The sequence below is a fragment of the Papio anubis genome, chromosome 6 (genome assembly GCF_008728515.1).
Source record: "Papio anubis isolate 15944 chromosome 6, Panubis1.0, whole genome shotgun sequence".
In the NCBI taxonomy this organism is placed as follows: domain Eukaryota; kingdom Metazoa; phylum Chordata; class Mammalia; order Primates; family Cercopithecidae; genus Papio; species Papio anubis.
The window spans coordinates 36,938,298-36,964,379 of NC_044981.1; the positions used below are offsets into that span (position 1 = coordinate 36,938,298).

At 38.4% G+C, this 26,082-nt stretch overlaps 1 protein-coding gene and 1 pseudogene across 6 annotated transcripts in view; one reads left to right on the forward strand and one right to left on the reverse strand.

Moving 5' to 3' along the window:
* BTBD9 (BTB domain containing 9) overlaps positions 1-26,082 on the reverse strand; it is a 480,044-nt gene that overhangs the window by 416,978 nt on the left and 36,984 nt on the right. For 5 of the 6 annotated variants that reach the window (XM_031667673.1, XM_031667674.1, XM_031667676.1 and 2 more), the window contains exons 2-4: positions 18,656-18,867; positions 15,024-15,387; positions 13,642-13,906 (exon numbers count right to left, since the gene is read on the reverse strand). In XM_031667673.1, coding sequence (XP_031523533.1) covers positions 13,642-13,906; positions 15,024-15,387; positions 18,656-18,840 — 814 coding nt within the window. In that variant the 5' untranslated portion in view covers positions 18,841-18,867. Of the gene's footprint in view, positions 1-13,641; positions 13,907-15,023; positions 15,388-18,655; positions 18,868-20,651; positions 22,324-26,082 lie in introns of those variants that run through there. The other variant, XM_031667675.1, reaches the window with a different exon arrangement.
* Positions 8,395-9,600, forward strand: LOC103883651 (annotated as a pseudogene).

Genomic DNA, 26,082 nt, shown 5'->3' on the forward strand with positions numbered 1-26,082 from the left:
ATGCCTGTAATTCCAGCACTTCAGGAGGCCGAGGCGGGTCACTTGAGCCCAGGAGTTTGAGACCAGCCTGGGCAACATGGGAAAACCCTGTCCCTATTAAAAACAAACAAACAAACAAGCAAAAAAATACTGTTCAGAGTTTAAATTTAATGTTAGTATCACAATCACAAAGTGCTTGAGACTAATGTTACTTTTCAAAAGTTAATAAAACTAGAAAAGGCATGTACTAGGACAAACAAATTGGCTCTGCTGAGTTCATTCTATTAGTAACTTAAATATCTACTCAACAAAAATAGCATGTAAGATGACCTGTACCTGCCATCTGGACTGAGGACAGTGTATAAAAGCAAAGCAAACAGGTCAGAAATCTGATAAAACAACAGAAAAAGAAAGGTTCCAATATAGCATAGCTGTTAGTCATACATGAATATGCTGAATCAATTAATCTGGCTTATAAAACAAGATTGTTTAAAAGAAGATATCTTTTTCTGCACTTGAGAATTTTTAAAAATGAAAATTGATAGTCTGTCATCAAAATCAGTATTATGGTTACTATTAAATCCCCTCCCCTCACCAACATTAGATTTATTAAGTATCAATTGTGCCTGGGACTCTGAAGTCCTCTATGTAAATTATGCTTCACAGATCTGGAACCTATCTTCCAGGTACTAACATTCTAAAACTGACACTTTCCATGGAAAGACAAGAGGCTGCAGAAAGATGTTAAGAGCTTGAAGAGTCAGAGATTAAACAGTGGCTTCACCTTTAGCCAGGTACATCACTTTAAAGAAGTTTCCCTCTCTCAACTTCCATTTCTCAATGGCGGGGGGAGACCTCCCCCTCCCCCACCCCACATATCTATCCCCCAGGTGTTTCTGTTTAAGAATTAAATGAGATGATGTTTGTAAAGCATATTATGAGCTCTACTCATATATATATGCTTTTCAAAACATATAGCCATTACGATTAAGAAAACATATTAAAAAGCACATAAGAAGAGAACTATGTAAGTTTACAGACTGTAAAAAAATACCAAATCTCACAGTACACACACATTTTGGCTGTGTGATTTGAATAGGGGAAAGTGTGAGCTATAATCAGGTTCTTGTTAAAAAGTAATTCATCATTGAAGATTTCTGGAAAAAAAATTTTTTAAAATTTCAAATCAAGATGAGTAAAGAGAGTGGCACCAGAAAAGAACAATAAATTGCAGCTGAAAAATGGAAGTTTAAAATGGAAGCAAAAGACTGTAGCAACCCAGCAAAAATAAACAAAACATCCTAGTTATGCTTAACTTCTTAACATCAGAAGTTTAAGTGCTATCGATTTATAACTTTCTAAATTCTATTAGCATGTGATAATCACCCATATTCTTCCTATTTAACAAATCTTCTATAATACATGATGTGCTAGACACTGTCCTAAGCACCTTGCAAATACTAATTCCTTTGATGTACTCCTCGTAATCATCCTTTGAGTACTGTACTATTATTACATCCATTTCACAGATGAGAAGTGGAGGCAGAGAAAAGTTAGACAGGCTTACTTGCCCCAGGTCACAGAGCCAGCAAGTAGCAGAGCTGAGATTAGAACCCAAGCAGTCAGCCTGCAGGGGCCCTGTGTTTTAACAGAATATTCTGCTACTTCCCTCTTGAAGGGTTTCTGATGAATGGCCATACCTTCTCCCTCTTTCTAACCCCCACTTCCCTCTAAGATTGCCTTAGACCCAGAGGAAAGAAACAAATAGTCTGATATAGGGAGGGAAAAAAAAAAAAAGTTAGACTTAAAGTGAAAAAACCTAAGCTTAAGATTCAGGTTCTTATTCACTCCCCTTGAGTAAGGCCTGTCAGTCTCTCTGAATCTGCTTTCTCATCTAAAAAGAATACTTTGTCCAACCGACCTCATAGGGTTACTGTAAAAATTACAGTACGGATAAAAATTATACTACAGATAATATATGCTAAAGTAACATATAAAGCACTCATTCAGTTCCAGTCAAAAAGCATTTTTCTGAGGACTCATTCTGTACCAGGCACCATGCAAGGTTTTGGGAATAATTAGTGAACTTAACAGAGATAGGCCCTGCCCTCCTGACACCTCTGATCTAGAGAGGAAGTACTTTATAAGCAAGCAAGCAAACAAACAAAAGCTTTAAATCCATGCTTTTCAGATATCAATGATGCATAACTACTTGGTAAAAATAAACATGTTTTCCCTTCTTGCTAGGCATAAAAAGTGGAGGTGCAAAGTCTGTTGCTGCTGATCCCTGGAACCATCTCCTGCAGTCCTGACACCACAAGTCAAAACTAAGCCAAAGGCTGGGCATGGTGGCTCACACCTATAATCCCAGCACTCTGGGAGGCCCAGGCAGGTGGATCGCCTGAGGTCAGGAGTTCAAGACCAACCTGACCAACATGGTGAAACTCCATCTCTACTAAAAATACAAAATTAGCCAGGTGTAAAGAATTTTGTTCGGGAACCCAGTTACTTGGGAGGCTGAGGTTGCAATGAGCTGAGATCGTGTCACTGCACTACAGCCTGGGCGACAGAGCCAAGACTTCATCTCAAAAATAAAAAATAAATATCGTGAAAATGGCCATACTGCCCAAGGTTATTTATAGATTCAATGCCATCCCCATCAAGCTACCAATGAGTTCTCTTCACAGAATCGAAAACTGCTTCTTTAAAGTTCATATGGAACCAAAAAGAGCCCACATCTCCAAGGCAAGGCAATCCTAAGTCAAAAGAATAAAGCTGGAGGCATCACGCTACCTGACTTCAAACTATACTACAAAGCTACAGTAACTAAAACAGCATGGTACTGGGCACCAAAACAGAGATATCGTAATTCAATGGAACAGAACAGAGTCCTCAGAAATACCACACATCTACAGCCATCTGATCTTGACAAACCTTGGAGAGAGAAAATACAAGAAATGGGGAAAGGATTCCTATTTAACAAATGGTGCTGTGGAAAATTGGCTAGCCATAAGTAGAAAGCTGAAACTGACCTTCTTACCCCTTATACTCTAAAAATTAATTCAAGATGGATTAGAGACTTAAATGTTAGACCTAATACCATAAAACCTTAGAGGAAAACCTAGGTAGTACCATTCATATTATAGGTATTGGGCAAAGACTCATGTCTAAAACACCAAAGCAACGGCAGTAAAAGCCAAATTCGATAAATGGGATCTAATTAACTAAAGAGCTTCTGCACAGCAAAGAAACTACCATCAGAGTGAATAGCAAATCCTGCTAGAATGGGAGAGAAAATTTTGCAATCTACTCATCTGACAAAGGGCTTAATATCCAGGTCCCACAAAAGAACTCAAACAAATCTCTATAAGAAAAACAAACAACCCCCATCAAAAAGTGGGCAAAGGATATGAACAGACATTTCTCAAAAAGAAGACATTCATATGTTTCAACAGACACATGAAAAATGCCTCATCAATACTGGCCATCAGAGAAAATGCAACCAAAACCACAATGAGGCAACCATCTCACACCAGTTAGAATGATGATCATTAAAAAGTCAGAAACAACAGGTGCTGGAGAGAGAATGTGGAGAAATAGGAACACTTTACACTGTTGGTGGGATTGCAAACCAGTCTCAACCATGGAAAACAGTATGGCACTCGCTGATCTAGAACTAGATGTACCCATATGACCCAGCCATCCCATTACTGGGTATATACCCAAAGGATTATAAATCATGCCGCTATAAAGACACATGCACACGTGATGTTTATTGGCGGCACTATTCAATAGCAAAGACTTGGAATCAACCCAAATGTCCATCAGTGACAGACTTGGATTAAGAAAATGTGGCACATATACACCATGGAATACTATTCAGCCATAAAAAGGATGAGTTTGTGTCCTTGTAGGACATGGATGTAGCTGAAACCATCATTCTTAGCAAAACTATCACAAGAACAGAAAAACCAAACACTGCATGTTCCCACTCATAGGTGGAACTGAACAATGAGATCACTGACTTGGGAAGGGGAACATCACACAACCGGGCCTATCATGGGAGGGGGAGGGGAGGGACAAATTGGGAGTTATACCTGATGTAAAATGACGAAAGCTTACAAGTTGATAAGTTGATGGGTGTGCACAGCAACATGGCACAAGTATATATATAACAAACTCCAATGCTATGCACACATACCCTAGAACTTAAAGTATAATAATAATAAAAAATAAATAAAATTAAATTAAAAAAATAAAAAATAAAAAAACGAGGCCAAAGACGGGAACATCAACCTCTCAGATTTAGAAACTAATGCCACCTAATGCCACCTTTGATTTTCTCTAAACGTAAGTTTCTTCAACATTAAAACTTATCAAGCTAGGGGTAACATACTAGGCACAAAAGTTTCAAGTGATTGTGACTAAAGTCTAAAATGGAAATGAAATTTCTACCACAAGTCTAAGTCTTCTTTTGAAGTTTATTTCAAGGGTACATGAAAACTTTCCTAACCATTCTTGATACAGACAGATTCATTCCCTGAGAGTATTTTTTACTTCAAAACGGAGAACATCTATACAAGTGGAAATTCTCTCATGGGAACTATAATATGAGTATCTCATTGGATAAAAATATAACTCCAAGAATTTTTCTGCAAAATCCATAATTAAGTGATGAATATAATAGGAAGAATGATCATGAGAAAATTTAAATAATAATAAAATAAATCAAACTATAAATATTCTTTTTTTTGATGACGGAGTTCAAGGCTAGCTAATTAGGTTGGAGTGTAGTGGCGCCGATCTCGGCCACTGTAAAGCTCAGCCCCAGGTTCACGCCTATTCTCCTGCCTCAGCCTCCGCAGTAGCTGGGACTACAGTCAGCCACCACCACGCCTCGGGCTAGTTTTTTGTATTTTAGTAGAGACGGGTTTCACCATGTTAGCCAGGATGGTCTCATCTCCTGACCTCGTGATCCACCCACCGCCTCCCAAAGTGCTGGATTACAGGCTTGAGCCACCGCCCGCCCAAACTATAAATATTCTTAGCGGCTGGATCTGTCTATCAGTAGAGAAAAAAAAAGTTCTTAAAAAAATACAAAGTGCCAGCTGGGCGCAGTGGCTCACACCTGTAATCCCAGCACTTTGGGAGGCCGAGGCAGGTGGATTACTTGAGTACAGGAGTTTGAGACCATCCTGGCCAACATGGTAAAACCCCATCTCTACTAAAAACACAAAAAATTAACTGAGCGTGATGGTGGTACATGCCTATAATCCCAGCTACTGTAGCTGGCATGTAAATCACTTTGAAACTCCATGTGAGGTGGCTGCAGGAGCCAAGATCATGCCACTGCACTCCAGCCTGGATGACAGAATAAAACTCTATGTCTTGAAAAAACAAGGTGATAGAGATTAAACAAGATAGTAGATAATCATAATTTTTTACACAAAATTTTTAATGCAAGCATTAAGAAAAATATTAAGCTTTGAAGTTCTACAGCTAGGTAGAAATTGCTAATTATTAGAAAGAAAAGTTAAGGAGAAATGAAGCAGAACGTACCCCTAGCTACACAGTGCCAAAATCTGCAAGGAGTGCTGGTTTAATTACCTCGTGCTTTTCTTTCACTGCTTTATGTTCTTCATTATCTTTTATCGAACTCCCTATTACATGTAGGTTGACATGGTCATTTGCCCCAGTGGATTATTTGGATCCAGACTTAGTTCTCTGCCCAAAGCAATCTACTTACCCAATTCTGTCACCTAAATCATTTTTTACTCCCCATCCCAACTTCCCTAGAAAATGTATGGATACTCCCTTCCTGTGAATAATCCCCAAGAACTGCAGCATTACAAGTGACTTACTTTACCATTCTTGTGTTACCTTAACCCCACCCCCACCCCGCCCCCACTTTCCCACTCTCTGCAGGCCTCCTTTCCACATCTGACAGTACTGGTACTCAAACATACCACAAAATGGAAACAAAAAAGAACCCAGGCAGAAGAATCTATGAAGGAGTATTTGCCTGGTGAGTCACAAGACCAGCACTTTGGTTCCAGTTCTGGCACTGAATTCACTTGGTAATTTAGGCAAGTTACATAGATCACAGAGCTGAAAGGGACCTTCATCCTATTAAATAAAAAAAAAAATCCTATGGTATTCCTATGTGCTGCTCACCGTACTAGACTCAGCTCTCCGGAGCTCACCACTCAGGAGACAAGAGCACATACACCAATACTACACACGCCCATGGAGGAATACTCATTAGAGATGACTTATATACCCCCTATTTACAGATGAGATTTTCTCTATCACAATAAACTATAGTTGGGAAGATACAAATAGCATCTTCTGTCTTTGAAGATACAAAGTGAAAGAGTTTTATTTATTTTATTTGTATTTTTTTAGAGACAGGGTCATGCTCTGTCACATAGGCTGGAGTGTGGTGGCACAATTATAGCTCATTGCAGCCTCAAACTACTGGGCTCAAGCCATTCTCCTGTCTCAGCTTCCCAAGCAGCTGGGACTACAGGCACACACCATCACACCCAGCTAATTTAAAAAAATCTTTTTTAGAGACTGCATCTCACTATATTGCCCAGGCTGATCTTGAACCCCTTGCCTCAAGTGGTCCTCCTGCCTTAGCCTCCCAAAGTGCTGGCATGACAAGTGTGAGCCACTGCGCCCAGCTCCAAGAGCTTTGAAAGTATTAAAGGTTCACTGTTACTATTAATGTCTTTATGTGATAGATGAGACAAATTTAAATTCTAGTTTAGAAGCCAGGGATGGATTCATTCAGCCACTCATTTATCACTTAAAAAAACAAAAGTCTAGAATCAGGCACTGTCCTAGGTAGGTGCTTGAAAAACAAAGGCAAAGCAACATAATTACATTACTCAAAAAGCTCAACCTAGTATAAGAATCTAAGCAAACAAACCAAGAAATATCATATCACAGTTGCAAGCTCCCTCAGTCTGAGGAAACTACAGGGATAGGTACAGGGCAAACAGGACAGACTACACACCTACACACACACACACACACACACACACACACACGCACATTTATGTATTAACCAATAATGTAACTTAGCAGTCCTACAAACAGATTGACTTTTTATTCAATAAAGATATCTTGAGGATAGAATTTGTGATATGCTCCCTACTATAAACATGCAAAAACAAGAAATAACTCTCTTTCCCCAAATCTAAAACCTGAGATATACAAAAGGAAATATAACTCAGCCTTAATAAAAAAAAAAAAAAAAAAAAAAAAAAAGCACCAACTTTTAGGATAGATAGAAATATCTCCACAGCTAAGACAAAGCTAAATGTTTGGCAGAGGTACAGGTAGTTCAAATATCCTAAAACAAAAATTTCATTAAAAAGTTAATTCTCTTTCCCCAGCTGTATAGAAAAATGTTCATTATTATATATGCATAAAGCTAGTCTAAACTACTGTCCAGAAAGACCATCACAGATAAGTTTAAAAGACTGTTTGGATCTTCTTTTTTTTTTAAAGGGGGGAAAAAAATCCCTGTAATTTGGTAAAAGCCTTAGGACATGCAGCTCTAAGAATTAAACCTTACAGTAACCAATGATAATAAATTCAAAGAAAAAGTATTAATCTCTATATCCCAGTCCCAAGATAAAACCTCTCTACACTTCATGAAAAGTCCCCAAAGACACAGAATCTACATCCAGAGAAGAACAACAATAGCAAAACCAAATTCTGTCAACAACTTCAAAATAAACAGACCTATCTTTTCAAGTCATCAGCCCAGGAACACTTCTGAAATAATCCTTTTTTTCCCCTAACAGTGAAGAAATTTGATAAAAGAAAACAATGACATAAATGTTAAGGTAACATTTACTGGCCGGGCGCGGTGGCTCACACCTGTAATCCCAGCACTTTGGGAGGCCGAGGCAGGTGGATCACCTGAGGTCAGGAGTTCAAGACCAGCCTGGCCAACCCGGTGAAACCCCATCTCTACTAAAAATACAAAAATTTGCCAGGCATGGTGGTGGGTGCCTGTAATTCCAGCTACTTGGGAGGCTGAGGCAGGAGAATCACTTGAACCTGGGAGGTGGAGGTTGCCATGAGCCAAGGTCGCGCCATTGCACTCCAGCCTGGGTGACAGAGTGAGACTCCATCTCAAAATAAATAAATAAATAAAATAATGTTTACTTAGAAAATAACTTATTTTTGGTGATTGGGCAGGCCCATATGAGCCTACAAGTGAGGTGCAGTGGCCATGGAGGGCAACCGAGGGGTCAGTGACCACGACTCCCCTCAACACCCCAGTCTGGCGGCCTGGCGTCGGCCCAGTCGGTGGAGACCTATGGAGAGGCAGCAGCGGTGGCCTCCACAAGCCCTCTTTCTCTAGGGTTGTGTATATAGAACATCCTGGAGTCCACCATGAATGGACAGTTGAACCTAAGTGGGAAGCTAATCATGAAAGCTCAACTTAGGGAGGATATTCCACAAATTCCTATCCATAATGAAGATATTAATATTACTTACGATGAATTAGTGCCAATGATGCAACGAGTTTTCAGAGGAAAGCTTCTGAGCAATGTCGAAGTAACAATAAAGTACAATGATAAAGATGATGATCTTATAACAATTTTTGATAGTTCTGACTTTTCCTTTGCAATTCAGTGTAGTAGGACACTGAAACTGACATTATTTGTTAATGGTCAACCAAGACCCCCTTGAATCAAGTCAGGTGAAATATCTCTGTCGAGAACTGACAGAACTTTGAAATAAAGTGAATCATTTATTGGATAGCTTGGAATCACCTGGAGAACCAGGACCTTCCACCAGTATTCCTGAAAATGATACTGTGGATGGTAGGGAAGAAAAGCCTGCTTCTTTGGATTCTTCTGGAAAACAGTATATTCAGGTTATGGCAGCAAGTATGTCCGTTTTTGACCCTTTAAAAAACCAAGATGAAATAAAAAATAATGTTACGTCGGCGTCTGGCTTAACAGATTATCAGGTTTCAGGGCAACCCAGTGCTCTTGTAGAAGACTGTTCAGGAACACCTGACAGCATTGCCGCCGCCTCCTCAGCAGCAGCTCACCCACCAGGAGTTCAGCCACAGCAACCACCATATGCAGAAGCTAAAATACAAGCAGGTCAGACTGAAAGTCAGCTGTACCAACAGTACCAGCAACAGGCTGGCTATGGTCGCAGCGGCTACAGGCTCCACCTCAGCAGCCTCAACAGTATGGGATTCAGTATTCAACAAGCCAGAGTCAGCAGAATGGACCCTAAACAACCTCAGCAGTTCCAAGGATATGGCCAACAACCAACCACCTAGGCACCAGCTCCTGCCTTTCTGGTCAGCCTCAACAACTGCCTGCTCAGCTGCCACACAGTACCAGGCAAGCAATTATCCTGCACAAACTTCCCAAACTTCTCAGCCTACTAATTACACTGTGGCCCCCGCCTCTCAACCTAGAATGGCTCCAAGCCAACCTGGGGCCTGGGCCTATCAACCAAGACCAGGTTTTACTTCACTTCCTGTAAGTAGCATGACCCTTCCTCCAAGTGGGCCTAATCCTTATATGTCCTCCCTTTGGTCTGGGCTATACCCAACCTCGACCTGGTTATCAATAAGGAGGCTCATCTACACCAATGAATGTAGCTGCTGGCTACTGGCCTCCCAAAAGACTCCAAAATACTGTTTTAATCTGTAATGAAGTTCAGAAATTTTCAAAGCAGAGCATTTTTTATGATATCTTTGTTGCTGTTAATTGAAAGTATAATTTGCTGGAACACAAAGACCAAAATCAAAGTTCTTCCTCCTTGCTTAAAAATATAGCATCTTCTTAGTTATTTTGGAACACTACTCTTACATGTGTGTAAAGTGATTGACTTTCTAGCTTCCCTTGTACAGAGGATATTAAAATGCTAGTGTAAGGTTTAGTCATCTTACTTGGCTTTCTGCTATTAACATGATGTACTAAAGTAGAGACCTTTGAGAATACGACTAGATGTTATGTATAAAATGTAAGACTGATAGATTAATATAGATGATTGAATCAAAAAAAACAGGGAAGTGTAAGGCTTCCTTGTATTTATATTACTGCTTTTATTATTCATATTATTCCTGGCTTTAAAAGTCAGGAAAAGCAGACTGTTACTTAATCATTACTCAAGTTTAGAAGTTAAAGGATTCCCAAACATTTACATAATCTCTTCCTTGAGCTCCCCATCATTCACTCCAAAGCGAAGAATTTAACATTGATGAACAACAATCTGTATATTTATCATTTCCGAACTGAGTGACTCAACTGGCTAAGTTCTCCATTTTGCAACTAATCTCATGAGTTTCTTGTAACCCAGGTACTACCCTTATACTGACCATTTGATCAATTCCAAGCTACCAGTAACCATGTGAAATGTCCAAAAGAAATCCTCACTCCTGCAAACACGTCCCAAGATTATCCCTATAATGAATCCAGTTCTAGGGCCTTTTCAGCACTTCAAATCAAATGTAGGGCAAGAGAGGGAAAGGAGCTTATATAAGACAGGATCCAACATGAGAATTTGACAAGCCTAACACTAATTACTCATCTTATTACCTCTTCACTTGCCGTCCTCACTTTATCCAAGGCTGACACTTAACTAATACCATTCTCTAGCACCTCTGACTTCTTCCTGGACCTCTCCTAACCTGATCTCTCTAGCTACCATACTATGTTTTTACTACCTTTCAATCCAATTCACAAATCAGAGAGGCAATATGTTATCTCTGTTATCTTTTCAAACATCCATGGCCTAATTCCCTGGCAGCCAATCTTCCGTCCAGGTTACTTACCAACTAATCACAATCTATATCCAAAAGTTATCTCTCAATTTTCTTGACCTCCCCATCATGAGCTACCACTGACCATTGAATCCATATGAAAGCTCTCTCCTCTGGCTGTCCTCTGTAACTCTCTTCTATCCCAAATGTCTTCCTCTTTCCTTCTCTACCTTAAGTTCCCTGACTATAGGTTTTCTCCAAGTTTCAGATTTTGATTTTTACTTCTTTCTCTATACTCTAGCAGCTCAGGTTTCAACTCTTTTATCACCAGCTTTGACTGGTTCCTAAACAGTAATGTGTTCCCACTTCCTATTAGACATTTCTCCCTGCATTCATTCACTAAGCATTCACCAAGTATCCATCATATGCTATTTAGTGTGTTAAATGTTGAGGATATAGAGATCAATAAGGTCTACAAAGATCATCTCTGCCTTCAAGGAACAAAGACAAGTAAACAAAAATGTCTAAAACAATGTGATCAAGGTGGTAATTCTCACACAGATGTACAGAGGAAAAAAAACATCAAAATGATATATGGTAACAATGCTTTCCTATATTGATCTTACACACATTATTTGCACACATTATTTCAATTAAGTCTCATAACAATGCTAGGCGATGTAAAAGGTAAGATTCCTTAATAATTTAATACCAGATCGCACAACTAGTAAGTAACTAATTCAGGATTTGAGGTCAAATTTGTCTGGGCCAAAACCTACGTTTCTTCTTCTATGCCCAGTGAAAAGAAATCTAGACCTGATAAGTCAGGAGAGAATTCTGTTAAGAACATCTATTTAAGATCAATCAGTATTTCAAGAGAGTGTTTAAAGGCACAGTCAAGAAGACATCACTCAGGGAAATGACTAGCTTGGGACAGAACTTACAACCTGCATGTCCCCAAAACCCTCAAACTCAATCTAAAAACAAGCTCACCATCTTCTTCAAAGAAGTACTGTACTGTATTTCATTACAGACACACCTGGTGTTCTAATTTTTTAATTTCAGAAATTGCGATGCAGACATCATAATGTGTCACAGTTAATTGGCAGTATTGTTTCTTTTCTTAGTGGAACATAAAATAATGGTGCCTCAGAATTTCTGGCTTCTTAGATTTGATAACAAATGGTAACTTTTTCCTAAACTTAATCCCCAAATTTAAATTCTTTGAATCACCAGGATCTATTTTTTCCCATAGTATCTGTTCTAATCATTCATTATTTTCCATTTTCCCTGCCACCAATCTGGTTTAAGGTAGTATCAATTGTGCATAGATTAAATACTCTCCTCACTGGTCTCCCTGAATCAGTTTTCCCTTATTCTAAATACTCAAATACAGCACTATGGATCAGTCTTTTAAAACCACCACTGTATGCATGCCACTCTCCCTCTCTCAAATTGGTTCTGCACTGCATATAAGGGAGATTCCAATCTAGTTTCAAAGACTTCCATAAACTGGCCTAAGCTGACCTTCACATAGTTTCTTTGCTACTAATCAATAATAGCCTTCTACTCTAATCAAGCTCTTCTATTTATGGTCTCTTCAAATGCTCTAACCTCTGTCTATTAACCTCATGATTCTACCCATCTGAAATTTACCCAACTCTTATACTATTCAAATCAAATGTCAAGGCTCAACTCAAGCTTCATAACCTCCATGAAATATCCCTCAATCATTCCAAGCCACTTCTTTCTTCTGAAGTTCTATAACATGTGCTCCCTTGAATATTGTTGTATTTAACTTTTCATGGGAGTTTATGTCTTATTTCCACAATGAAATTAAAAGGATCAAAGGCAGAGACTATGTTTAACAATTATGCAGCATAGTTTAGTGGTTAATTACACAACTTCTGGGGCCAAACTACATAGGTTTGACTCTCAGCTCTGCCATCTTTCTGTGTGACCTTGGGCAAGTTATTTAACTTCTCTGTTTCAGTTTCCTCATTTTGTAAAATGGAGTCAATAACAGTATATACCTCAAAGAGTTGTGAGAATTAAATGGTCGTGTAGGACCTGTTCTTGATACATACTATGCACTCTGTAAGTGTTAATTGCTATAAATTCATTAATGGTGATAAGTATCATAAGTGTTAGCTACACCATGTATGTATGTTACATAAGTGTTAGCTATTATTATTGCTATTTAGAATCTCCATGTTCAGCCCGGTGTGGTGGCTCACGCCTGTAATCCCAACACTTTCTGAGGCCGAGGCAGGTGAATCACCTGTGGTCAGGAGTTTGAGACCAGCCTGGCCAACATGGTGAAACCCTGTCTCTACTAAAAATAAAAATTAGCCAAGTGTGGTGGTGGGTGCCTATAATCCCAGCTACTCGGGAGGCTGAGGCAGCAAAATCACTTGAACCTGGGAGGCGGAGGTTGCAGTAAGCCAAGATTGCACCTTCCACTCCAGCCTGGGCAACAAGAGTGAGTGAAACTCCATCTCAAAAAAAAAAAAAAAAAAAAAGAATCTCCATGTTCTTGATACCCAAAATAGTAAGTATATAGCATTTACTCAGTATTTATTTGATGGAGGAAGGAAGAAAAAGTCTTAACATGAGAAGCAGCTTTTTAGGAAAGTGTCCATTTCTGACATTCTGGGGAGCAGGTGAGAAATCTGTCCAGGAATGGCAAAAAAAATACCTATTTTGGGGCCTACAAAGGCTAATCAATCTTAGGAGGAATTAACAGGAAAATGACAGAGAAAGACATTCCATAGGAAGCAAAGCTAGCTGTTCATAAACGTACATTTCATGTACACTCGCATTATACAGTTCTGTAGTAGTTTTGCAGTTTTAACGGCATCAGAGGCACACCAAGCTTTTTGGTGAGTTTAGGATAGATAGGTACTTACTGAGCATGCCTCTATAATTGAGGTCCATATCCCGGCTCTCAGATCGCACTTTAATTGCATCCAGGATGGCATCAGGAGACAACAGTCCCGAAGGCCTCACAACATTCAGAAGCTCTGTGAGGCTCATGAGAGGTAAACGTACAGCCTGCATGATTTCAGCATGATTCTCCTTTAAATTGTGCTTACACCAGTTTAATAAGGCTAGGAAAATATCTTTTTCGGGAGCTGCAAATGAATCTCTTAACACGATGTTTAAAAGTGCTGTCTGAAAAGGATAAAAAGGTAAAATTCCAGTTATATGACGTTCAACCATTGCATGATCAATCAGTAAAAGCTTACAGAACAAGCATAACTTAGGCAATTAACTCTTTTTGACCCTCTCCTTCCCTTATGCTTTGTGCCACACAGCCTCCAGCTCATTATGGCTATGTAAACAACCAGGATGGTAGCACCTTTCTTTTATGCTCAGGTATCTTGTACCACTACATCAAACATTTAATCTTTCCAAACACATCTGCATTCATCTTTTTTAAAACAGCAAAAAGAAAAACACCAAAGTGAAAAGCTGTCAATACATACAGATTCTTCAAGGGAGTGTACATTGTTAAGTTAGAAAGATATATTTGGCATTTAAAATTCAAAGTATTTTGTTGCACAGTATTACTTCACCACCATATTTTTGGCTCTCAGATCTCCAAACTGACCTCCAGCAACAATAGTGCAACCCTCAAAGATCACTGTCTTTAAAAATTCAGTATAAAAAAATGAAATAGGATAACACAGATCTTAATTTACCCTCAAATCAAGATATGTAGCTTTTCAATAGGTTTTCTCATTAGAAATATCCAGGTTCTAGAAGGAACACAACAAGGGAAATGTAGAGACAATCGGCATCCAGAGTTCAAAGGAAGATTTGAGCAAAACAGTTTTACTCTAGCTATAACACTGAATTTTAAGCCAGCAAAGAAAGCAGTGACTTAAAGATATCAAATGATGCATCAGATCTCCTTTATGAATTTGCCTGCTTGCTCTAAGGAATTATTAGTCACACTCTCTGTCAGAGAAAAACAAAACCAAAAGGTAGTATGCAACACCAAAAAGGACCCTATTTGATTGTCACTACATTGAAAACAACCACTCAGCCGCACAGTCTCTTTTGCACATAAAACTTACCAGAAGAACCTTAAAAGAAAACACAACCAACCAGCCCCTCTCTTTTATGATCTAGAGTCCTAGTAGCTAGATGCAAGTGGCTAGACCAGATAATCTCTCTGATACCAATGGTTTTTTTTTAATTATTCTTAGTCCACTACTATACTTCTATGGTATAGGTATAAAGAAAACAATGCTGCCTATAAATTACTTGTAGACAAATGACACACCTTAGAAAGGGAGAGGAAACCTTCACTTGAGAGCACCTCCTGAGCATTCCTGTCCATAAACATGCAGCACATACAAGTTAACTTAGGAAGTGAGTAGAGACTGGCAACATCAAAAGTCATGCAGACATTCTGAATGTTCAGTATGGTACAGAGATACTCAGAGGTAGAATCCTCTAGCTCTGGAAATCCATATTTATGAGCCAGGCTCAAAAAGTCCAGCAGCACCTCCTCCTTCTCATCTGTCAGCGTTGCCCGCCCAGTGTAGATATATTTGAGTAGCATTGTGAATGCTTCTGCAGTGGTGTCTTGGAGAGGAATTTCTGCTTCAGGCTGAGACTCTCGCATTCCACCATACAATAATGCTCTGCACATCAGGGAAGAAACACATGAAGAAACTCTCAAATAGGATTTGCTACAAAATACTGGAAATAACAGTTATCAACATTATGCAAATATAAATTTGTTTAATGACACAAAGATCCAAGTGAAAAAATGCAAAATAGTCATTTAAAATGGTTCTTTAAAGGAAGCAAGAGGAATGATTTCAAAACTGTTTGAATTAATTCTATAAACCACTGAACTAACGAGATACTCTGAAAGCTCAAGATATGTGATAGACATTAAATAGGAAGATGAGAGTGATCTCTTGAGAGGCACAATGAAGTTGGTATAAAGATGTTAAAGGTCAATAAGGCAGTTTAAAAAGTAAAACTCTGTAGGAAAAGATATAATCAGATAAAGATAAACACTAATATGATGCCATTCTCCCCTGTAAGACTGGCAGAAATCAAGAGGCTTGTTAATATCAGTGCTGCAAAAGCAATGGAAAAACAGGTTCTTTGACACACTGCTTTGAGAGTATAAATGGGCAGCCCTTTATGGAAAGTAATTTAGTAGTATCTAGTCAAACCTAAAATGTGTATACCCTTCAACTCAGTAATCTCTCTTTTAGGACTCAATTCTAGAGAAGTAATACAGTAAAGAAAAATGTTTAAGAAAACATACTGAAACACTAGAAAAAATCTAAATGTCCATCAACAGCAACATGGTTAAAAAAAACTGTGATATATGCATTCTATGCAGCCATTAGAAAGATCAAGGGAGACCAATAGGTACTGTTTTGAAAACATGTCCAGGATATGGTAGGCGAGTAAGTAAAATTACAGATCTATACGTACTGCATGAAAAAAGTATATAACCACATATTTACATGTTTATGCACGTATGTCTATACAGATATTTCTTTAAATCAAGAAAAATCAGAGGAAATTCATATTAAACTCTTAACATCACTTACTTCTGGGAAATGGTATTAGATGGCTGGGAGACAAAGACTTTCATCTGTCACTTTATAAATTAAAAATGAAATTACTGATAGGATTACAATGATTTTTTTTCCTTGGAATAAACAAAAAGCCCTACATTATTGCTTATCTAAAAAAAAAAAAGAAAACTAGACAATCCAGTTAGGTAATGAATTTGAATTTCTACCTCTATTAATCAAGAGGAACAATATGAACCAATTAAACTTCCAACCTATCAGGAAAGAAAGGACGAAGAGGACAAGGGAGAAGTGCAGAAAAGGGAGAGAAGAATACAGAATGAGAAAGAAAAGAAGCAAAAGTGAGAGGAAGAGACTGGAAGCAAGAAAGAGATTCTCTCTGTTACTAAAATTCTCAGAGGAGGACTAGCATTTCAGGGTTACTTACCTGGAACTTGTCCCACCCTCTCCCAGGACCTAGCATTCTTGCTTGCCCCAGGAAAATAGTTGAAACCACCCAGAAAAGATTCATGAATATTCTGAGCATACCTCTTCACTGGGTTATACTCTGCCTAAAAATGCCCTTGAAGGTTTCCATTAATCCAGAGAGCATCCAACCATTACCCTAAAATTACCAAATTAAAGAACTTCTCCTTCTTGAGGAGACCTCAAGACTTATCCCCAATCCTGTATGATTCATGGTATTTATCTGGATTCTCAATGCTTTAAAAGTGGTTTTGATGAGGCTCCCTTGGAACAGTAAATATGAACCCCCAACTTCAACAAGGAGACAAGCACAGAGATTCAATGTGTACTATGAAGAGTTTCCTCCTATAAGTTCCTTATCTGGGAATTGATAGGTTATTATGACAGCACTTAAGCCTCTTCTGACAGCTGACAGTTAACATTCCTTTGCACATGAATACTGTCAGCATTGAGAATCTGTCCAAGGTAGCATTGAGCTTAGCGCTAAAGTAGACTTAGAGGTACAGCTTAGCTCTAAAGGTAGACTCTGAGCTTAGCTTAGTGAACCAGCAAATATTACAAAGGTTCAATATCTACAAAGACATCAAGAACAAGGTCAGTAAGTGGGGGGAGTATATTCCATTCACTCAATACAATCTTCAAATTTCTAAAAGTAGTTGAGTTTCTTTTAAGGATATACTAATCACCTAAAAGAAACCCTCATAGAGTTGTTTCAAATTATTTTTAAAAGAGGACAAGGTATACTGTATTAATAAATAATAAACACAGGCCAAGAAGTTCTGACTTAATAAAAAGTGGACTCTTGTAAAACACTTTAATAGTAATGACTGGACTGAAATTTTAAAAGGGGGAAGAAACAGAAAACGAAAAGTGTGCAGAGGACAGATTATAACAAATAATGGCTAGACCAAGGTCAGATGCCTTGGTAGAGCTGACCGCTAGGAAGAATAGGAGAGTGTTACAACTTTTAACAGACTCCTCACTTTTCTAGGCTCCTGGTTTCATCCACATTGGCATTTTACATGTGTAAAACTGGAAGTTCATGAAAAACCATAGGAGCTCTAGCTACACAGTAAATATTTCCAGGAGACACACTTTACCACAACATGTCTGACTCTAAGTGTTGCTGTCTTGATTAATTCTGATTATAAAAGCCAGACTGCAGTTATCACTAGAAGGTAATTGAAATTTTCTCTAAGCCAGTGGAATCTCCATTTCAGATACCAAGTTTCCTAGATAAATCTATAACTCTGTGGAACATCTTTATCCTTAAAAATAGAAAAAGATCCATTATCACGCACAAATTATAACTCACTCAGTAATTCAGTGATGACTCCCTTTTAACAAATATTAGGTAAAATGCAGAGTACTTAAAGATCAGCTTAAGATTTATAACCCTGGAAATTAAGGACCCAAGTGACCAACAACAGCTGCATACAAGTGCACGTCTTAGATCTGCTGGGTTACTAACAGGTCCTAGACCTCAGGAGTCCCAAACCAAGTGGTATATGTGTCCATTAGCAGGTCCACAAGGTAGTCTACCTATACAAAAGAAGCTTTAGTCCCATTAGCCATCTATTGGGAGGAGAAAGTGAAGGTAACGAAGACTCAGCCTGAGAAACATTCTTGACACCTTGAAAAATGGTTGATTGGGCACTATCTGGTTTGGGAAACCTTCCAACCCTTTCATTTTAAGATGGCTCCTAAAGGAAAAGGTGATACTCAAAAAATAACAAAGTCTACAAGGATGAAACCTTTATAGATACTGAATTGAGGGACTGCGAGAATTTGTCATTATACTTGGTTATGTATTTTTCACAGAGCAGAAAATGCCAGTGTTTTCTACAAGTGAACTGAATTTTCAAAAAAAGTATTACACACTTACCGAAAATATTGGCACCTGGCTGCTAAAATTACCCTGTGGGCAGGAAAACGTTTCTTTTCCACAACAAATGTGACGTCGCCATATTCTTCCCCAATCAACAAGGCACCAATATGTTCAGACAAAATGTGCACATGATCAATTTCCCCCACTGCAGTGAAGGGGCGAAGAGGGTGGCTGTTACTCATCTTGTGGAACAGATGATAGTCGCTGATCTATCATATGAAGAAGGAATGAGAGTTAGTGGGGGGAGGGGAGTACACATAGAAAATCACATACCATAAACATAGCTAAGTAAAAATTTAAAGTGCTTACAAAAATTCCTGTGAGAAAGTTAATCAATTGTATCTTTATTAAGCCATTTATTTTGAGAAGGAATTCAGTCTGCTTCCCTTAACTGTACTCCCTTCTTCACACTAGGAAAGCAAAAATGCCAGTCTCCAAACACTAACAGCACTTGGAGCCATCAGTCTAGAAAACTGAGCCCAAACACAGGTCCCATATTCCTTACAGTAACTTAGGAAAAGAAAAATCAACAATCAGAATAACTTCTCTTTTGCATAGATATACTGAGTAAGGTTGGGTACAACTATACCCAATAGAAAAGTCATTCAGGCATAGATCTAGGCCTAAATTACAAACAGAGTAAGTGAAATAATCAGAGTTCAAATAAGAAGTTTTGGTATGCAACCATCTCAAATATTTTATTTAAAAAAAAAAATCTTCTGGGGCCAGGCACAGTGGCTCATGCCTGTAATCCCAGCACTTTGGGAGGCTGAGGCGGACAGATCACCTCAGGTCAGGAGTTTGAGACCAGCCTGACCAACATGGAGAAACTCTGTCTCTACTAAAAACACAAAATTAGCTGGGTGTGGTGGTGGGAGCCTCTAATCCCAGCTACTTGGGAGGCTGAGGCAGGAGAATCGCTTGAACCCAGGAGGCGGAGGTTGCGGTGAGCCAAGATGGTGCCATTGCACTCCAGCCGGGGCCATAAGAGCAAAACTTCATCTCAAAAATAATAATAATAATAATAACCTTTTGGAGCCACAAAAATAACTTGACATTTATTAATGAACATTTGCAGTAGCGTCCTAAGCTCCCCACATCCAACAGAAGAGTAACTCTAACAGTTTTCTCAAGACTGTGGCTTCTACTCCAAACTTGTTGCTCTGATGATCAGGCTGTCAGTGTTTACCAGAACATCATTACACTTTGTCTCATTTCCAGGCACCTTCCTTGCTTTTGTATGCAATGTCTTTCTACAAAAGTAACTGAAAATCAAAGGGAAAACATGATTAACAGCTTTACATGTAAGAAAGTGGCGGGGGTGGGGTGGGGGGTTATAGTCTTAGAAAGCTTAAAATGTTTCTATTTTTTAATACTGAATGTACTTGCAGGTATTTAAAAAAAAAAAAAAAAAGTTGGTCTTGCTCTGTTGCCCAGGCTGTAGTGCAGTGGCGCGATCACCACTCAGTGTAACCTGGAACTCCTAGGCTCAAGTGATCCTCCCACCTCAGCCTGGCAAGTAGCTGGGACTACAGGTGTGTGCCATCATGGCCAGCTAATTGAAGGTACTGCTTTGATAAGTGTAAGTAACCGGCAAGTATGTTAGAGCCTTGGCTAGCATTCAGGTGCCCCAGGTGAAGAGGTGGTTGTTACCTCAGAGGTAGCCAGCTACCCCTCCGCTGCATCAGAGACTAGAGAAATTGAGCCAGATATGTTTTCTCTGCTAGACCTCCACACCTTTTTGAGTTCTCCACTTGAACCACAATTAAAGGTTGAACAGCTCCTAATCTTTAAACCCCCACATCCAGATCATTAGCAAAGTGTGTGAAAAATGATCTTTCTCTCCTGTGACTGCAATGGAAGATCTTCATGAACCAGATTCCGAATCTGCCTGCTTCAGTTAACCTAGTACCATACACCCACCCTCAAAAGGGGGAGCAATAGCAGTGATGCAGAAGAACATGGAAAATGAGCTAGGCAAGAAAACACCTACCCCAGGTAAGTGAGCAAAATCCTGGTTCCCTACAGTAGGAACATCAGAGAACTAGCAGGATAATCCCCTAACTGCCAAGGGAAATCCTTCTCCCTCAACTGCAGCCTCCATTTGAAAGCCCTAAAAACAGAATAATCTCTAGTCACTTGTGTGTGAAAGACCAAATTCCGCTTAAGAGGATCTATTTGAGAGTATGAGCAAGTAATGTATGATACAATAGTCTTAATGTGTATATACAACAACAGTGTAATACAGGAGTTGGAAAACTTTCTATAAAGGTTCACATGGTACATAGTTTAAAGCTTTGCAGGTTATACAATCTACGTCAAATGATTCAGCTCTATGGTAGGAGCCTAAAGGCAGCCATAGGCAATAAGAAAATGCATAAACATGGCTATCTCCAATAAAGTTATTTCTAGAAAAGACCTAGATTAGACTTGCAGGACACAGTTTGCTAGCCCCTGGCCTACCCTGTGATCAAGGACTGACCTCAAGGACTGACTGTACTCTAGGCAAAGGATCAGACTGGGAGGTTTTTTGTTTGTTTCCTGCTGGGTTACCCAACTGATGTTCCTATGATCATTTCCTGTGTTGGCCAGGAAATTCAGAAAGCTACTGGAACCTGACTTCAAAACCTCTTCAATACAAACTCTCACATCACTATCCAATATTTCAATGATCGTCCATGACTCTAAACAAAACGCTCTTCCTGGCTGAAAAAAATGCAATGTATATACCCAGTAAATATATTTTCTGGTATATTTTCTTAATATTTAATTCAGGTCATGGCTAATACTCAAATTACTTACTAAATGACTCTTGATGAACAACGATTGATTTTTGGTTAACCAGCTCAGAAAGGAAATTTATAATTCTTAAACTGATATATCATAAACATTAATATTACACATGTATATATCTACCACAATAAGTTCTCTGGAGCTTTACTTCTCAATACATCTAATTTCATTTTGCTAAACTTGCATTTTAATTATGTTTTTCCAAATGGAAACATGAAACTGTTTCATGTACAGAAAATAGCCACTTAGGACAAAATAAACACAATTTTATTGGCATACAGAAATAATTTTAATTAGACTAGTGATTCTCGGTGAGCTTGCCCAACAATGGAATCACATGGGGAGCTTAAAAACAACAACAAAAAAAAGATGCTTGAGTCCCACTCATCAGAGACTCTTATTTAATTAGTCTAGAATGAGGCCCAGGCATTGGAATCACCATTCTGAAGTGATTCTACTAAGCAACCTGGAAAAACAGCCACTGATTTAGACTCTTACAGCTGTAGGTTTCCATCCCTTGCTCAGGTGTACAAGTATACAAAAAAAAAAATCCACAGAAAAAATTCATTTAGCATATAATTTAATTTGAATCTTATTGCAAAGATCCAAAGGTACTAACAAAGTTACCAATGCCACAGTTTTATGCAGAAAATGAGTATTGTTTCACCAATGGGATAGTTTATCTACAAAGCGATAGTTTCAGTCTACCTATGTGTATTTTAAAATGTTGGCCAGGCACAGGAGCTCATGCCTGTAATCCCAGCACTTTGGGAGGCTAAGATGTGAAGATCATTTGACACCAGGGGTTCAGGACCCTGTCTCTACAAAAAAACTTAAAAATTAGCCAGGCATGGTGGCATGAGCCTATAATCCCAGCTAATTAGGAGGCTGAGTCAGGCGGATCACTTGAGCCCAGGAGTTAAAGGCTGCAGTGAGCTATAATTGTGCCACTACACTCCATCCTGGGCAACAGAGCAGGAACCTGTCTCAAAAGGATAAAAAAGAAAAACCAAATTTAAGTTAAATGGATTAGGAAACAAAGAGGCAAAAAAAAAAAAAATCAATATTTGCAGATAATGACTGCCCCCATGAAAAATCCATGAGAATCAACTGAAAAAGTAGAGAAAATAAGAGGGGTTCACTAAAGTGACCACATAAAATAATTATATGAAAGTATCTAGCATTCTTCCATGCCAAAAACAACCAGCTAGAAAATATTAGTAAAAAGATCTGCAGTTTATAACTGCAAAACACAGGTAACTTGTAATAATAAACTCATAGGACATGTAAGGAAATTATAAAACTCCACTGAAAGATTTAAGAAAAATACAGAGGCATAAGTTGTTTGGGGATAGAATGATCCAATATTATAAAAAGATCCACATTTTCAACTTACCATGGGTTTATCAGGATGTAACCATATTGTAAGTCTAGGAGCATCATTTATATAAATGTAGCATTTCAATTAAATGGGAGAAAATACGGAATTTTTTTCAATAAAAGGTATTGGCTAGCCATTTGGAAAAAAGTAAGCTGAATATTCACATAAGAGTACAAAATGAAATGTATATGGACGTCAGCTTCAGCACTTTCTGTAATGCAAAAAAACTGGAAAAAAAACTGGAAAAATCCCTGAAGGCCCATTTAAAGAGAATTGGTTAAACAAATAATGGTATGTCTATACAATGAAATATTATAAATGATTTAAAAAGAATAAAGTTAGATACTAATGAACTGAAAAAAATCTTAAGCATGTGTATTTACATACAAAAGACAATCTATAAAACAATAGTATAGTGAAATATCTTGTTTAAAAAAATACACTGAAAATGCCAGAATATACATCAAATTGTTAACCAACGGTTAAGTCACTAGACTGGGGCTGTGGGAAAATTTTGCATAGTGCGCTACATACTTCTGTAATGTTTACAAATGTTATAATGTTTATTTGTAGTAAAACTATAAACAAATATTTCAGTAAGTTTGGCCACAAAATTACAAAATAAATTGCTTTGTGTATGAGATAACAAGTGTTTGGATTTGCCATAGCAATAGAACTTGATTTAGTGACTAAGACAGAAATGGCAAGCAGAGGGGCTATGTATTATCTCCGCAGAGAAAAATTAATTAACAACTTGAAGGCAAGGACATAAAGTTCATTACACTAAAACCAGCAAGGCAAAAAAAAGTTCATTACACTAAGACAGGTAAATCAGATACCTGGGGAGCATGGCCTACTAGGACACTGCATCTGATATTTCCCAACTAAAGATCTTCACCTAAGAGAGCTTCCGTCTGACTCTTTCTAGACTTAAGGCAGATTTTTCCAGATGCAAAGTGTTCTTCAGTTTGCCCCTATTGACTGTCCTGGAGTCTAAACTTGCTGATCCTCACAGCATAGGGCAAGGGTAATCTATTCACTCAAACTGTTCCTTCAAGATGGGGGTAAGAACAGTAGGAAAGGCAGGGGGAAGAAGGACTTACACTGAGAGAGGACAGGAATATCTCAACCAGGAAATGGTACCTTTCATGGTACCATACACAATTAATAGTTTTGGATTCTGGGACCTCATATGAATTTATTTACCAGGGATGGTGGTATAGAAACTATACTATTTTTCTTGGCTAGTTAACTTTCATGAATTCAAATGCATTAAAAATCAAAAATGACTTAAGCAGCAGTACTAAAATCCTGAGGGTTATTGCCTGCTTATTATGCAGTAAGAAACCAACACCCATTTGTTCTAACCAAAGTAATAAACAATGTCCATCAATAAACTGAGAGTACCATATGTAGTTCACAGTGCTGTAACGTTATAATTGCCCCTTAAGGGGGAAAAAAACAAGTTGACCCAAACATCGATTTATTTACTTAAAGCTCACTTATACAACTGTTTACAAACTTTACTTTAACCAGGGCTAACTACATTTTTTTAGAATTAAAGTTTATTCTCCACTGTTTAATCAGGAAATAGTCAAAGAGCAAAGTTCCACAAGGTGGAGATGCCAAAGAGTCCTTGAACACTGTATGAATCTCCCCTGGGAAGCCCTCTCTGCCTGGTGTATTTCCTGACTGAAAAGCCTTTATGGGAAAAAAGACCTTCTGCTCTTTAATTGCAAAATATAAATGATCTTTCTCTTGAGGAAAGAGATGGCATTTACAAGCATATGGTTTAGCAATTTCTTTCTGCTCTTGGTACCCATGTGGTATGTAATTTGAAGGAGTATTCCTTAAACTTTAAATTAATATCGCTTGGGGAGATAAATGATGTCCTGTCTGCATCTTAAACACTCTCCAAAAAAAAAAAAAAATTCACATTCTACTTCTCACAGGAAGGATACTCACTTCTCTTGATATATACTCTACCCTTGTCATCCAAAAGTCTACAGAAACAGGTGAAGACTGACCATGCTGCTAGAGGTAACCTTGACTCAGATATTTTGCAGACCCAATTCTAAACCTTGCAGAAGAGAATTATCCTCCAGTTCGTAAAGTGCTATGTAAGAACATGACTGGAGTTCACATGACAGGATTGCTGACATACCTTTTCCTCTGGGAAAGACTTGAGTGTCCAAAGTCTCGTCATTTCTGTAATTTTATGTTTGCAAATAAATGTTTATAAACATGCTCAGGTTTGACCACTAAAGAATGGTATCATAAAACATATTTGACAAGATTATTTTATTGAGCATGCATGTAATTCCAGTTTCCAGTTACCACATTGATTCTCCACTTCTTTGCCAATGGCCAAACTAGTTTCTGAATATGTATATAATTCATTCAATTAAAGATTTATTGAGCTCTCTCTACAATACAGGCTCAGTGCTAGGCGACAGAAACACAAAGATTAATGGAAGTCTCTACTTTTGAAGAACTCATTTTCTACTAAGGAAAGTAGGACTAGATAACAAGTAATGTAAATTCTAAAACTCATAGGCCAGGCCATGATTTTATGAGATTTAGAAAGTCAAATATTTCCGTAAGTACCATACCAAAACCACCACAAAGATGCTAAATAGAATACTAAATGAACAGAACTCAGAAAATTATCAGTTATATTCTTATATAAGAGTAAGGATTAATATCCAAATAACTGGCTATGTGCTCTCCCAAGTGCGCTGCTCATATTCCAGGGAGACTGCAATACAAACCACAGGAATTTGGAAAGAAAATATTAACATTTATACTGGTGTGTTTGTATGTATGTATTTTAGACATGAGGTCATGCTATGTTGCCCAGGCTAGACTCAGGCTCAAGTGCTTTTCCCGCCTTAGCCTCTCAAGTAGCTGGGACTACAGGTGCACACAACCATGCCTGGATTGATATTAATTTTTAACCTAGAAAAATGAGACTAAAAATCAGCTGTGCTAATTCTTTTTTTTTTTTTTTCTGAAAGGGAGTCTTGCTCTGTCACCCAGGCTGGAGTGCAGTGGCGTGATCTCGGCTCAATGCAACCTCCACTTCCTGGGTTCAAGTGATTCTCCTACCTCAGCCTCCCAAGTAACTGGGATTACAGGCGCACACCACTATGCCTGGTTAATTTTTGTATTTTTAGTAGAGACAGGATTTCACCATGTTGGCCAGGCTGGTCTCAAACTCCTGACCTCAGGTGATCTGCCCACCTCAGCC